The sequence below is a fragment of the Pleurodeles waltl genome, chromosome 3_1 (genome assembly GCF_031143425.1).
Source record: "Pleurodeles waltl isolate 20211129_DDA chromosome 3_1, aPleWal1.hap1.20221129, whole genome shotgun sequence".
Taxonomy (NCBI): domain Eukaryota; kingdom Metazoa; phylum Chordata; class Amphibia; order Caudata; family Salamandridae; genus Pleurodeles; species Pleurodeles waltl.
In genome coordinates, this window is record NC_090440.1 from 435767336 (window position 1) to 435782402 (window position 15067).

General features: G+C 41.7%; 1 protein-coding gene across 2 annotated transcripts in view; it reads left to right on the plus strand.

Moving 5' to 3' along the window:
* The window catches only part of MFGE8 (milk fat globule EGF and factor V/VIII domain containing), a 205150-nt gene that overhangs the window by 110459 nt on the left and 79624 nt on the right, over positions 1 to 15067 (plus strand). For both annotated transcript variants that reach the window (XM_069222710.1, XM_069222709.1), the window contains exon 6: positions 4987 to 5142. In XM_069222710.1, the coding sequence (XP_069078811.1) occupies positions 4987 to 5142 (156 nt within the window). The remainder of the gene's footprint in view (positions 1 to 4986; positions 5143 to 15067) is intronic.

Sequence of the window (15067 nt, forward strand, 5' to 3'; positions counted from 1 at the left end):
ATGAGGCAAAAAGCTTGAAGCAGATCAATGCTATCTCATGTGACCAACCTGTAGTTTCACATTCTTGAAGCTTCTGAAGTTATTGAAGTCATTCTATTGCAAAATGTTAAAGGACAAGTCTGATAAGGTTACTTTTTCACAGAAATAAGGATTTTAGAGTCTGGGGGCCTCATTATGACCCTGGCAGTCACCAGACCGCCAGGGTCACAGTCGCAGTCGGACCGCCGCCAAAGCAGCGGTCTGGCCGTGACATTACGCTTTTGCTGCAGTCGGACCGGCACTTTTTGTCCGCCAGATGGCATGGCGTTGCTGGAAGTCCCAATCCGCCAGGGCAGCGTTGCTTATGACCCCTCTCTCTGCCAGCGTTTACATGGCATAGAGACGGGGTGCTGGGGGCCCGAGGGGGCTTGGAATGGGCAGTGCGGGGGCCCCCAGGACAGTCCGTTGTGCAAATCACTGGCTCAAATCACAAAGCAGAAAGTGATTTGCGCAACAGGTGCTCGTGCACCCGACACACAAAGGCATTGCCAAGGCCAGATTATGAGCTGGCATCAATGTTGCTGTGCTTTTCCCGCTGGGCCAGCGGGTGGGAACTCAAAGTAGGGCCAGCAGGAAGGAGACCGCACTGACAGCCTCCTGACCTGCAGGAGCTTGGCAGTCGGCCTTTTCCGCCTGCCAAAGTCCTAATGAGGGCCTGAGTGTGACCAATCAGTGAAACTTAGGGAGTCCACAAAAAATTAAAGACATATAAATACCATTGTTGCTGAGGAGTTGGTTTCAGAGGTAAGAATGTCTTCTTGCCTAAAGTATGTGTACTAATCCAAGATAACTAAATTACAATTTAGACAAGTTTAACTTGGTATTTATATATAAGCAGAGTCAGGAATGAAATCGCTGATAATGTACCATTTATGGTCTGAAGTCTTCAGAACTATAGAGATGGCATTTTTCATAGTGGGTTATGGACAGGGCCGGACTGAGCAGCCCTGGCAAAAATACTAAAACCAGCCATGCTCGCTTTGTATTCTTGCACTGTCGCTCTCTTTCCAACTATTCCTTCTCTGTATCCGTCCTCTCTCTCTGATTGCTTTTTCTCTACCTTCTCCCACCTCCCTCTCTTTCTCTGTCTCTTTTGAAGCCTTCTTGTGCCTGCCTCATTTAACCTCAGAACCTGGAGAAAGTTACACATGCACCAGGAGTGGCCCTGAGCTTTCAAAACCGGCTTTCAAGGGCCTCAGCTCAGCGAAGAAACGCCTGGTAGAATAAAAGGCCTGTCCAGCCCTAGTTGTGGACTTTGTCACATAAAAGAGCCTCATATTTTTTAAAGAAAACAAAATGTGTAAAGATGTCAGAGTTTACAACACAGTTTATTAAAGTATGACGATGATTATAGAGAGAGTGGGCTTTTGGGTCATCTCACATCAGCTATTGGCTTTTATGTGTTTTTTATTCTTGTGCCATTGGTTGTTTGGTTTGTCCATGAAGATCTTTGTTTTTTTAGGCTGATTGCATCGTCCCATTTGTGTTCCCACTAGGTTTTGGTGATGGGAAATACTAAAAGTAGTACTTTTGTTAAACTGTCGCTATAACTTGAAGTGCAGCTTGTAGTCGAGAGTTAAGGGTTTTTTGTTGATGTATTCACTTGACTGACACAATGGCACAACTAACCCAATGCACCAGAATACACCATGAGAGAGTACAACACAACGTACCAACATAACATAACATACCACAGAGGTACATATTACACCCGAACATAGCATAACGTAACACACGCAATCTAACACAGCATTACACAACATACATCAGCATAATACAACACAACACATTAATGGACCCTAACATAACACAGAACAAAACAATACAACATAAGATACCACAGACGCACACTGCACAACATAGTATAAATCATACTAGCATAACAAAGAACTGCATAACATATTATAGACAGCACTTTATCACAAGAACTGTGGGCAGTGTCATTCAGTTGACTAATGGTTTCACAGTAGAGATCTGCACATCACCGGAAAACGTGTTTGAATCACAGGAGGTCATGTTCATACTTTCCATCTAAGATTCAGAGGACAAGCGCTGGTGACTTGGGTATTACCTTGTCATCGGTGTCCAGAGAGATGGAGATAACACTGTGCCGGCTCCCTGCCCTATTATAGGGTACTTCATTTATTCCCAAAAGACTGGCAGTGCGTTTATTTTAATTCCTGCGTATTATGTATATTTTGTTAAATTATAACACAGTATTCTTTAAGTTTCACCAGCGTCATCGACCATTCCAACAGTCAGTACTAACGACATTAATTACAAGCCAGACCTCTTGCTTCTTGAATCCTGAGACTTGGTAAGAGAGGGCAAACCAGTGACGGCAACTGCTACCCACGGGCACTAAGTGCAGTCCATGCACACAGGGGTTTAGCTGATTTTCATCCACCACACGTGTGAGTTGAAAACACGTGCGGTTTTGCAGTGTTACTTAGAGAACAAAGACTTCATTGGAAGTTCTATTCTTAAGTGTCTCAATATTGACAGCTTCAAAAACATATGCGCAATAATGACGCCCCCACTTCAGTGTGACCAGTTACAAAGCCACGGCTGTGATCGCTTTATGCTTCACATGAAAATGGGATTGTAACAGTACTGTTTCACAGCTTGGCATGAGCCAACAAGCTCGAATTCCAGCAAGGAGGGACTGTCTGTTGTCCAAGCAGCACAGTTCTTTGTCAGGGCCACCTGCTCATACACTTTAATCCGTCCACACCCTAGGAGATAGCTGCAACAGTTATATTTGTAACCAAAGGAATCCTCGAGCTCAGATGCAGCTTCTGCCGGAGATAGAATTCTTCATGATGGCCCGCACAGATTCCCCTTTCCAGCATAAATCCCATTTACTCAGAGACACCATGTATCCTCTGGGTCCAGTTTATTTCTTGTGGGATTTTTACTATATGATGAATTACGTCAGAGGACATTTCATTTGATTGTAGTTGCTTCTTGCGTCTGTTTAGTGGTGTCCAGTTGTGCCTAGTTCTGTGAGTGTACGACCCATTCAAACACTTAACTGTCAAACCTGGGCATAAGTAACCAAAAATAAGCCATACCGGTGCAGGCCCCCCACCTGCCCTAGCAAAGCTGATTCTTGCCATCATGGAACGATGTGCAGGACTTTAGACATTGTAGCTGAAACGCTAACTTCCCAGACGATAAAAAAAGACAATCAAAGTATGGACATGCGTATAATATCAACTGGCATTGCAACAATCAACAGGAGAATGCGAGTGATGTCGGGAGCACTATTAGATTCACTAAAGTCCAGACCTATGCCAAACAAGCCTTGTAACTGCTAAGCAATCATTCCAACATTAGGTGACAGTCCTAAAATAATTCACTCAATTCTAATAGATTTGAAAAAGAGTCTAATTCTAAAAAATAAGAGGCCTAACATACTTAAACAGAAGGAGGTTAGGAGATGCCAAGACCGAAGGTTGTAAGCCAACTAAGAATGGATCTGAGATAGCTTATGCCTCAGATCAGGGGTGGTCTTTCCCCTGGACCAGCCACTGGCAGCCCTACCAATGAAATTTTAGAGAGTAAGACAAGCACATGTGATCCACTCACAGCTTGTGCTCTCGAAAAGAAGACAGGGCCCAAGCAACACATGTATAACGTATTAAAAAAACTACACAACATGAAATGGAACAAAGCTTCTAATTACTGTAAGCTTGTAGGGGCCAAGTCATTAATGCATGGCCTGAGGAAAAGGATATGACACAATCAGTTTCAAACACCTAAATGGCAATAACCTCTGAGCATGTCAAGAGAGTACCTGTAAACTAAATCCAGGAGTTGAAGTGCCTTCAGTCATGTCGGAAGCATATTCACATCCAAAGTATTCCAACTGATCAGAACAACAACCATCTTCCCTCTCCAACACCAACTGACCTGACAGCATCTTCTGTTCCTTTATCAGCCACAAGCAATTAGGCCCCCATGAGTTCACAACCACATCAAGTAGAGCAATCAATTAGATGTAATACCAAGATAGTTCTCACTAAAATCATAGTTGATAACTCTGACCACATGTAGTGGCACATTCTAGGCAAGTATCTAAGCCTGATCAAGTCCGCCATAGTGACTAAATTACCAGTTTGAAATCAAACAACAAAGCTGAAGGAGTTTCAAACATTGCCACAGCTAACCAGGTGCTACATGATCAAATGTATCACTCCAATCAAATGAGAATTCTGACTTTAATCCTAGTCCAATTAACATCTTTTGGCAAGCTGAAAACTGGTCCCAGTCGAAGAATCTATTTGATCATTGTTCACCACACCCACAAAGCAATTTCACTGTAATCTTGGCCCAACCTCTGCTGAAAACCCCATGCTTGAACACTAGCGTCACTTGAGTACAGACAGCCCAATCAACATTTATGATGCCGCGAATCAGTATGGTGTCAACAGGGATTCCATTAACAGCAACATTGTTGTTCTTTACAAACCAACATATCACTGTCTAGTCGTGAAATTTGTGTCAGTTGGTAATTTATTTAATAAATAATATTGTCCTTTTTCGATTGACATGTACGGTTCAATGCCTAAAACCATTTCACAGTGGATCCAACAGATGCCATTTGTAACTAGTCAGTGGAATTTCCATCAAGTATCCTAAAGCAGTGACAGCTTCTAGTTTGCGCACATGAGTAGGAAGATTTAGGATTGTTGATAGTGACTTGATTTGTTACCAGATGCAAATTAGAGCTTACAGAGCACCGGTTTAAGAAGAGAAAAACCTTAATGTTTTCTATACCTTAGCATGAGCAAAGCTGCATTCCAGACATTTAGTTCAGGACACATGGATATCATATAGGTCACCAGAAGAATTTGCTCACACTTTCCATTGTGCTGCCTTTGTAGATCACTGAGGCTACTATTTATCCCACACTAACTGTATTCATTATTGGTTTTGACACAGGTCAATCTACTGCGGAAGATGCGGATCTCTGGCATTCTAACCCAGGGGGCGAGTCGAGTAGGCACTGCGGAGTACATCAGAGGGTTCAAAGTGGCATACAGTCTTGATGGGCATTTGTTCAACTTTTACAAAGACGCTGAAAAAGACAAAGACAAGGTAAATACTGGTCTGTATATTACAAGTCATGCATCATTTCATTGTTGGTGTAAAAATAGGTAAGGTCACCAATAATATCAGTTTTGATCGCTGGGATTATTCATTCCCAAAGCTTGCATGCGTCTGAGAAAGAAGAAAAAGAATGTGGTGGATGAGTCAACCACTGGTGATCCCCACAGGTTAACGTTAAACACTATACGGTATTTGATATTCAGAAGGAAAACACGCTTAGTCCTCCGAGTCAGTCAGTGCCCTAATTGTATTTCCATCACTGATGCTAGTACAAGCAGATGCGTGTGCTGTGAGTTACGTTTGTTTTTCCGATGGCTTCACAAAAAGTTCAGTACTGTGTGTTGCAACATTAAAATGTCTTATCAATTTATTGGAGGCTGGTCTCTCCCGTTCCTCTTCTGCCCTTGGAGATTGTTTCATTTTATTATGGTTACCATGGATGCACGTCATCCCACAGTCTTCTTAGAAAATGTTGCTAGCAGCGTGGGCGGACTCAAAAGACGACTGATTCGTTGTAGCTGACTCCAGTATGGCGACCCCCATCTCCAATTTGCGGTCAGGTTTTCCAATTGCAATATGTATATTTTTGTGATTATTAACGGGAGGACCTGCCTTCTGCAACTTCCCCCTACAAGAGTGCGGTGCTGTTAGTTTAACGATCCTAGAATACGTTTCACTCGCATGTGTTTCACCGGACCTACTTGAGTGCAGCACAATACAGTTGTCGCATTGGGAGGAGATAATTATGTAGTCCTGAATGGGTGAAGAATCATGAGATGAACTATGTTTCACTTAGGGGGTTAAAGGTACTGCTACAAAGAGGACAGTGAAGAAACTGGAAAAAAAGACGCAGTAGTAAAGGAAATCTGTACAAGGGAATTGGTAGTGGGTTACCACCGGCTCCTAAGCCATTAAAACCGATCCTGCATCAAATAATAGTAAACATAGTGATTTTAAAATGACAAGATACCTGGCTTCATTTACACATATGAAAGACAAACGACCAAAGTAGAGAGTTTCTTCCCAGAAGCTTGCAAGTAATGAACGGTGAAGGGTGCCATTTGAATATTGACAAGGAAGTCCATTTATGCCCGACATTTATTTCAAATGCAAAAGATAACTATTTTATTTTTAAATTTTATTGCAGCCAGACTTTATATGTGCTTGCCTTTATCAATTCCCATATTAAGCAGATTATTCCCCAGTTTGCAGAAGTGGTCAGTTACACATTTTGGCTGTTGGCATCTTGCAGACAACCGAACCAGATACTCTTTAGCATGATGATGAAGGGGGGAAGCATATTGATAGTGGGCCAGATTGTAGCAACAGTCTTGACTGCTGGACTTTATTGGTACAAAATCAACTGGGAGGTATACTATAGAGTTCTTTCAATGTTTGCCCTATAAAATGATAGTCCCAGTTAGATATTTGAATTGATTTAGGACGCAGTTCCCTGGCTCATTACTCTGGTGTTTTCTGGCTGAATTAGGAAGGGCTGAGTTAGTGGCCCAAAGGATACTCCGTTTCACGGTCAAGGCCAACCTATATGCTTTGATATTGAGGAAAACACACCAAGAATGCATATATGGAAAGAGTTTACAATTTCAAAGGACCCCATGTTTTTGTTTGTTGATACAGAACAGATTTTGACATTTGAGTGATAATGGTTCAAGGATTGTTTTATTAAGAAAAAATGGTTATGTAAGGAGAATAGTTTAGAGAGGACGATAGCTGTGATTGAGTCAAATGAGTCAAACCCACAAACTCAGGTCGAAAGGAAGATGGTGAATCTGTGTAAATGAAGTATGTGAGTGGACTACTTTGTGCGCAAGAGACGAATATTACTTTTCCATAAAACCTTTCACTTACTGTATTAATAGTAACCTTGAAATTATTGATTTTCATTTAGGTCTTCCAACTGTTAGTGCGCCTTGTCCTTAGTAAGTAAACTTACAAGGGGACGCGTATAGGTCGATGAATCTTTTGGATCGCATAGAGTATCCTAGCCAAGTGGTGACCAGTGGAAAACATCAACAACAATTCCAACCGAACATATAATACAAAAAACTAGTCTAATAATAAAATACCATCACTCACAAGAAGGTTAGTTCGTTTTAGTCCCTATTAATTACAATTCTAATCAAAAACCTTTATTCAATGAATCCATGATTAATCAAACTTTATTAGCATCATGAGCAATAATTCATCAAGATTTTATTAATGAGCAATTCAGCATTAATCTAGGCTTGGCAAATTCATGAACATTGAATAATTTAGCAATGCGAGTCAGTCAGTCTTAAGTCAAAGTCACCATTTAGTCGCCCTGGTCAGCCTACCTGTCTCAGATTAGCATCTTCATGCGAAAAGCAATTTAGTCAAAACCAATAATTTGGAAAAATCCAACTAAAAGAGAAAAACATTTCTAAGCAGTGCAGTTGGTACCTAGAAGGAAAAAGCACACATTTGTCAGTCAAGTTATAGCTACCTATTAAGGGTAGATCAGCAATGAGTCAGTCTTCGTCTCCAGGTCATCAGTCATCAGCAAGGCTCTGGCTCACAGGGAGCAAGCCCAATTCTCAGCACTTCGGACAGCGTCTCCTGACGTCATCAACTTTTGCCTCTCCACTCTGATTTCTCTTCTCGTGTCATGACCTTTTATTAGGGTCTCTCAGTCCGTCCAACAAATTGCTAATTGGTTAACCTTATTAGGGGTTATGACTCTAACCTATAGTTTTTGTTTACCACTTGTCTGCGTTATTTCAGGCATCAAGTTCCATTAACATGATTGGTCCTTCTGTTGATGTGAGAAAATCATCCGACTCTTCAGGTAACAAAATTGTTGCCCACTGCTCTTAGTCAGTGATTCCATTGTTCAAGTCCTGGGAAAGTACATTTAGCCTATTCTACACATAATTGTATCAATTTGTTCTGATCGTCTCCTGCCTACCGGTGAGTTTGCAGATTTTCTAGCAGAGCTCATTTTGAACTCTGTACAGTTCAAGGGCTCTATTCTCCAGTTCCAGTCCTCAGCAGCTCATCGTGTCTCCTCGGTTAAGCAATCAAGGCCCAGCGCCGACCAGTTTGGCTAAGTTAAGGATACGAAGTATCATAAAACATAGGTTATACTATCAATTATGACATATTAATACATAACTCTATAAATCTCACATTATTTTAGTACTGTTAACACAGATGGTGACCACTCCCCGTGGGCACATTTTGCACATTACACGTTACTTTCATTTATTAGTTTAAATTTTCATTATTTCTCATTAGAATGTATGTGCAAATCATTAGAGTATTCTCATATTAGCATACCTGCTGCAACAGTCCCTCCTCTGATGACTAAATATGTCATCACACCTCTCTTTTGTCATTCATTACAAATTGCTCTCAGTTACATTTTGATCTCTTCTGTTTTTATTTTCCCTATAGATTCTTCTTTTGGGTGGTTCTTCCCTCCTCTGGTTGTTTTTAACTCTTTTTAGTTGACTTCTGTGCCATAATTGTCATGCCCCCCCATAATCCTAATATAGCAATGAGCACAATCAATATTCCTTGAACAATTTTCCACAATATCCCACCCCAAATTTGACTAAACCAATTGCCTATTGTGACAAATCCGTTTCCAACCTTTTCCCAAACTCCTGGTTCTTTCAGCTCTTTCAAATCCTTACTTGCATTAGTTAAATTAGTAAGCAAATCTTTTCTTTCTTTCTCATTTGCAGGTATATATGAGCAACAGTGCCTCTCATTAATCATTTTGCAGACTCCTCCGTCTTTCGCCAATATTATGTCTAAAGCAAGCCTATTTTGAAGCGTCATAGCTCTATCCGCAGCTAATTCAGTGTTTAGTAAAAGTATAGCTCCTGTAAAATGAGTTAACATATTATCTACTATTGTTGACCGCTTTCGAATCTTGTTTGCGTTTAATACAACTCCTACTGAAGGAATTACTGCTCCAAAATTATCCCCCACTATTGCAGAGGCTGTTTCTCTCCTTTGTCTCATTCGGTATAACTCAGTCATTTTCGGTATTTTCTTCAAATCATCTATTTGATAAATCTTAAGAAACACTATTCCCAAGTAACAAGTCCCATACCATCCCTTAGGGAGTCAGTAATAAGCATTATATCCCAATAAGCAATAGATCCCAGGAATCACAGGGTCCGCACCATTCAATATGAATGTCCATTTACTCTGATACAAAAACACATGCCTACATTCACTTGTTCCCACAAATAAAGTGTCAGTGCGTGATTTTGGCCTATATATACAAAACTTCACTACATGTAGTGCATCTAAAGCTAATTTCCCTTGTGTTTTAATGGCAGTATAAGCATAATCATTTTTGTAAGTCCCTTTCTCTAATCCTTTTTCTAGTTTTTCTTTTAGTGCTTTTCTCCTGTTATCAGTATGCCCAATGAAGCTCTTTTCCATAGGTGTTAATAAGCAAGTCAAATTGTTATGATGCACATAAGCTGCGCCAAAGGTTAGTGTAGGCTGAAAGAATCCTCTAAGTAATACTATATCATGATCTTTAGCTACCTTACTTAAATATCTAATTATAGGAACAAAGGAAAATACTAGGTAGTAATTAGAATAAAAATACTGAATATATTCCTGATTATAGAATCGAGTTAGTAACAGACTACAAGTTATACCGTTTGTCAAAGGTAGACTATGATAAGTGACCCCTTCTTCCACAGAGGAAGGTATTTGCGTACACACAAGACAATCCTTTGCATCCATCATTTCCACATACTCACTCAAATGATAAAAGACGTTAGAAGACAGCTCCCCCTTTGCGTTAGTATAATCATGCAAATATTGCTCATCTAATTTAAACTTCTCTATAGCTGTTAGTGTAGTAGTCTCATGAACAGGTGTAACTTTTACCTCTCATCTCATGAATTGACAATCCCACAATCATTATTATAAACAATATTCCACACACAATCGCCATTCCTACACTCAAATATCTACAATACCTAATATGCCTAACATTATTATCTAAACTAGCCATGATCTGTAAAGAATCAGAAAGTGGATTTTAACCCTTCATTAATGTGCAACACAAAAATCAAAAATCAAAAAATATACTTCTTTCTTCACGCTTCAACTCAGCACAACAGGATCCTTTTACTTCCTTTGTCAAAATCGGTTAGCAGCTGGTCATCTCCAGGTTTCTAAGTGTCATATCCGGCTACCAATGTCTTTTCTGGTAGAATCAGTAATCTCAATTTCTTTTCTTTGTTCAACAACACAGTCTATCTGATTTTCTCCTTCAAGTTGCATCAAAATACTGATTTGGAACTTCTCTATCAAAACAAAAGGACATAAGCTTGTTCTGCCAATCACTTGTTGTGGCGTATGCCCACTCTGGTCCCGCGTATTTTTGACTTGCGACTCTCTTTCTTTTTAACCTCCTTTCTCCTGTCAGTTCACAATCGCTCAATTCATCTTTCTTTGTGGTGTCTAGTTCTTCCTCTATTATTTCATTTATTACCAAGTCATTTTTCTTGCCTATTTGAGACTCAGGCCAGTGATCTCCTTTTCTTACTCCTTCTGTCAACAATCTCTTCAAGATCTGACTTTTCTCTTTCACTTTGTCTGACTTGCCTTCTCTTGATGGACCTGCAACGGGTTCGGGAGGAGTCAGATCATTTTTGCTTTGACCTGCCTCAACTCTTTCCCCCTCAGGCTCTGGCACTTGATCTCCTTGCATTTCAGTGCTCTTTGTTTTTGTGAGAACCTCTCCTGTGCATAGATCTCTTGTCACTTCTGCTGCATTGATTTCTTGTTCTGCCTCTTGATTTTCCACACCTTCATCTCTCACTGGGGAGATTGATCCTTCTTCCACCAGTTCTGGGTCCACTTCCAGCTCAACCTGTTCTGGCTCTGGTTCAGGTAGAATTATTCGTTTTGCTGCTGCTGGCATTCTCAGCAACACTTCTTCATGATCCTGAGGACTAACCACCTTCTTTGTATGGCTTGCATATATCCAGTTAGGCAATCCTGCACACTTCACAGCTGTGGTAGTTGTCAGCACCACCTGGTATGGACCTCTCCAATGTGGCTCTAGGCAAGTTTTTCACACATGCTTTTTGATCACGGTCAAGTCTCCGGCTCTCAGGTTGTGACTTGGGTCATGGATAGGTAGAAGGGTAACGGCTTGTACCTGCTGAGAAAAAGATCGAGCCACATCAGCTAGACCCTTGCAGTAGTCCAACACCATATCATCTGTAATATCGACAAGAGCATTGACTGGTATTGCTGGCAGTCTCATTGCTCTCCCCATAAGAATCTCGTATGGGGACAATCCTGTCTTCCTGTCAGGTACATTTCTCATTGACATCAACACTAAAGGCAATGCTTCCGTCCATTTCAGATTTGTGGCAGCGCTCATTTTGGCAATTCTTGATTTCAGGGTACCATTCATTTGCTCTACCAATCCTGATGCCTCTGGATGAATACCTAAGTGGAGCTTCTGTTCAATGTTCAGTGCTGCACATAAGAGCTTAATCACTTCGTTATTGAAGTGCGTTCCCCTATCTGATTCTAAAGAGATTTGGGAATCCGAACCTTGGTATCAGTTCTCTAAGGAGTAGTTTTGCAACTGTGAGACTATCATTTCTACGTGTCAATCCAATGACTAAACACACACACAATCACCAACACGTACTTCAGTCCACCGCATGCAGGCATCTCAATGAAATCCAATTGCAGTCTTCTGAATGGTTGTTGGACCTGGATTTCTGACAGGGTCATCCCCAAACTTTTTGCCTCCTTCCTCCTATATTTTCTAACCTGTTTTTGTTGGCTTTTGAACTCTGGGCACTTTACCACTGCTAACCAGTGCTAAAGTGCATATGCTCTCTGTGTAAATTGTACTGTTGATTGGTTTATCCATGATTGGCTATATAATTTACTTGTAAAACCCTAGTAGAGTGCACTACATGTGCCTAGGGCCTGTAGATTAAATGCTACTAGTGGGCCTGCAGCACTGGTTGTGCCACCCACTTCAGTAGCCCCTTAACCTTGTCTCAGGCCTGCCATTGCAAGGCCTGTGTGTGCAGTTTCACTGCCACTTCGACTTGGCATTTAAAAGTACTTGCCCAGCCTAAAACTCACCTTTTTCTACATATAAGTCACCCCTAATGCGTGCCCTAGGTAACCCCTAGAGCAGGGTGCTGTGTGGGTAAAAGGCAGGACATGTACCTATGTAGTTTAAATGTCCTGGTAGTGTAAAACTCCTAAATTCATTTTTACACTACTCTGAGGCCTGCTCCCTTCATAGGCTAACATTGGGGCTGCCCCATACATTGCTGAAGTGGTAGCTGCTGATCTGAAAGGAGTAGGGAGGTCATAATTAGTATGGCCAGAATAGCAATACAAAATCCTGCTGACTGGTGAAGTTGGATTTAATATTACTATTTTAGAAATGCCACTTTTAGAAAGTGAGCATTTCTTTGCACTTAAATCTTTCTGTGCCTTACAATCCACGTCTGGCTAGGTTTAGTTGACAGCTCCTTGTGCATTCACTCAGACACACCCCAAACACAGGGTACTTAGCCTCACTTGCATACATCTGTATTTTGAATGGGTCTTCCTGGGCTGGGAGGGTGGAGGGCCTGCCCTCACAGAAAGGGCTGCCACACCCCCTACTGGGACCCTGGCAGACAGGATTGAACTGAAAGGGGACCTGGTGCATTTCTTAGCCACTCTTTGAAGTCACCCCCATTTCAAAGGCACAATTTAGTATAAAACAGGGCCTCTGCCCTAACTCATCAGACACTTGCTGGAGAAGAAACCTTAACCAGAACCTGCATCCTGCCAAGAAGAGCTGCCTGGCTACCTAGAGGACTCACCTGTCTGCTTTCTACAAAGGACTGCTGCCTTGATGTTGCCCTGCTGCCTTGCTGAACTCTTGCCTTGCTGCTGAAATGCTCTCCAAGGGCTTGGATAGAGCTTGCCTCCTGTTCCCTAAAGTCTCAAGACCAAAAAGACTTCTCTTTTTCATTTGGACGCATTGTGTGCCGAAAGATTCGACGCACAACTTGCTCCGTTGTGAAAAATTCACTGCACGCCGATCCGGAAAGACGCCGCTTGATTCGACGCCTGCTGTGCGACTGGAACTTCGACGCATGGCCTTGCCTGGACAACGCCGCCCGACTTCAGAATGGAAATCAACGCAACGCCTGCCGTGAGGGAGAAGATTCCATGCACAGCCCACCGGAAAGACACACAGACGGAAAACAAGCCTAGTATTCCACGTACAGACCCCGGGACATCTGGTAATCCCGCGAACCACAGAAGGAGACTGTCCGCGCGCCGGAAAACGACACACAACTTCCCCGCGTGAAAAATAACAAAGCAAGTTGTTGTGTGTGCAGGGGAGAAATCGAAGCACACGCCATTTTTCCACATATCTCTTCTCCTGCGGCCCTTTGCGGAGATTTTCCACTTTAAACCAGGTACTTTGTGCTTGAAAGAGACTTTGTTTGCTTTTTAAAGACTTAAGACACTTTATATCACTTTTCAGTGATATCTCCACAATTTCATATTGCATCTTTAATCGTTTTGACCTGCAAATATCCAGATAAATATTATAGATTTTTCTAAACACTGTGTGGTGTATTTTTGTGGTGCTATATTGTGTTATTGTATGATTTATTGCACAAATACTTTACACATTGCCTTCTAAGTTAAGCCTGACTGCTTGTGCCAAGCTACCAGAGGGTGGGCACAGGATAATTTGGATTGTGTGTGACTTACCCTGACTAGAGTGAGGGTTCTTGCTTGGACAGAGGGTAACCTGACTGCCAACAAAAAACTCAGTTTCTAACAATGGTCCTCCTGGTCTTCCAATGTGGCTCAAATTTACCACTGTCCCTTTTCCTATGTTTAGTTGCTGACAAATCACACATCTGTGACATACTGCCTCTGCTGCTTGCCTACATTTCGGATTGAACCAATCAACTTTGAGCAACCTAATCCTGGCATTCCTTCCAATGTGTGCCTGACCATGGTAATACAGAGCCATCTGAGACAACGGACAATTCAGCAATACCATCTGGCCCTCCTTAGATACCCAGATCTCATCTGGTCTCTGTACACATTTCAGCTTGATCCACAGCTGTTTCTCTTCCTTGTCTGCATTTTCTTGCAATGTTTTCAATTCCTCTAAGGTGTCAATTACTTTGAATGCAAAATTTGCACAACTGGTCTCTTCTTCTTGCATTAGTTCCCACTTATCTTTAAACGATATACAATTCAGGGGGCAAAACCTTGCAACCTGATCCGCATATCCATTTCCCAAGGAAATGTAGTCTGGTGTGCACTGCATTTTACTACAGCAATCTCTTGAGGTAATTGTATTGCATACAGGAGTTCTTTTATCCTGTCACCATTTCGTACTGGGGTTCCACTTCAGGTCATGAACCCTCTTTGCGACCACAATTGACCAAAATAATGAACAATTCCAAATCCATACTGACTATCAGTGTATATTGTCACTTGTAGCCTGGTAGAGACATAACATGCTCTAGTAAGAGCCACCAATTCTGCTACTTGTGCTGAATATACACCAGGAAGCCAAGATGCTTCTAGGGTTCCTGTAATACTACCCACGGCATATCCTGCTCTCAAAGTGCCTGTTCCATCTCTAAGGCATGAACCATCAACAAAAACAATTTGCTCATTTTCTTCTAATCGAGTATCTCTTATATCAGGTCTAGGTTTTGTACACAACTCTGTCACCTCAAGACAATCATGCTCTATATCCTCCTCTTTTTCAACTTCAAGAGTATCACTTGGCAATAACGTTGCTGGATTCAACACTGTACATCTTTTCAAAGTAGCATTTGGAGCTCCCAATATGCTCGTCTCATACCTTGTCTGTCGGGCCCCT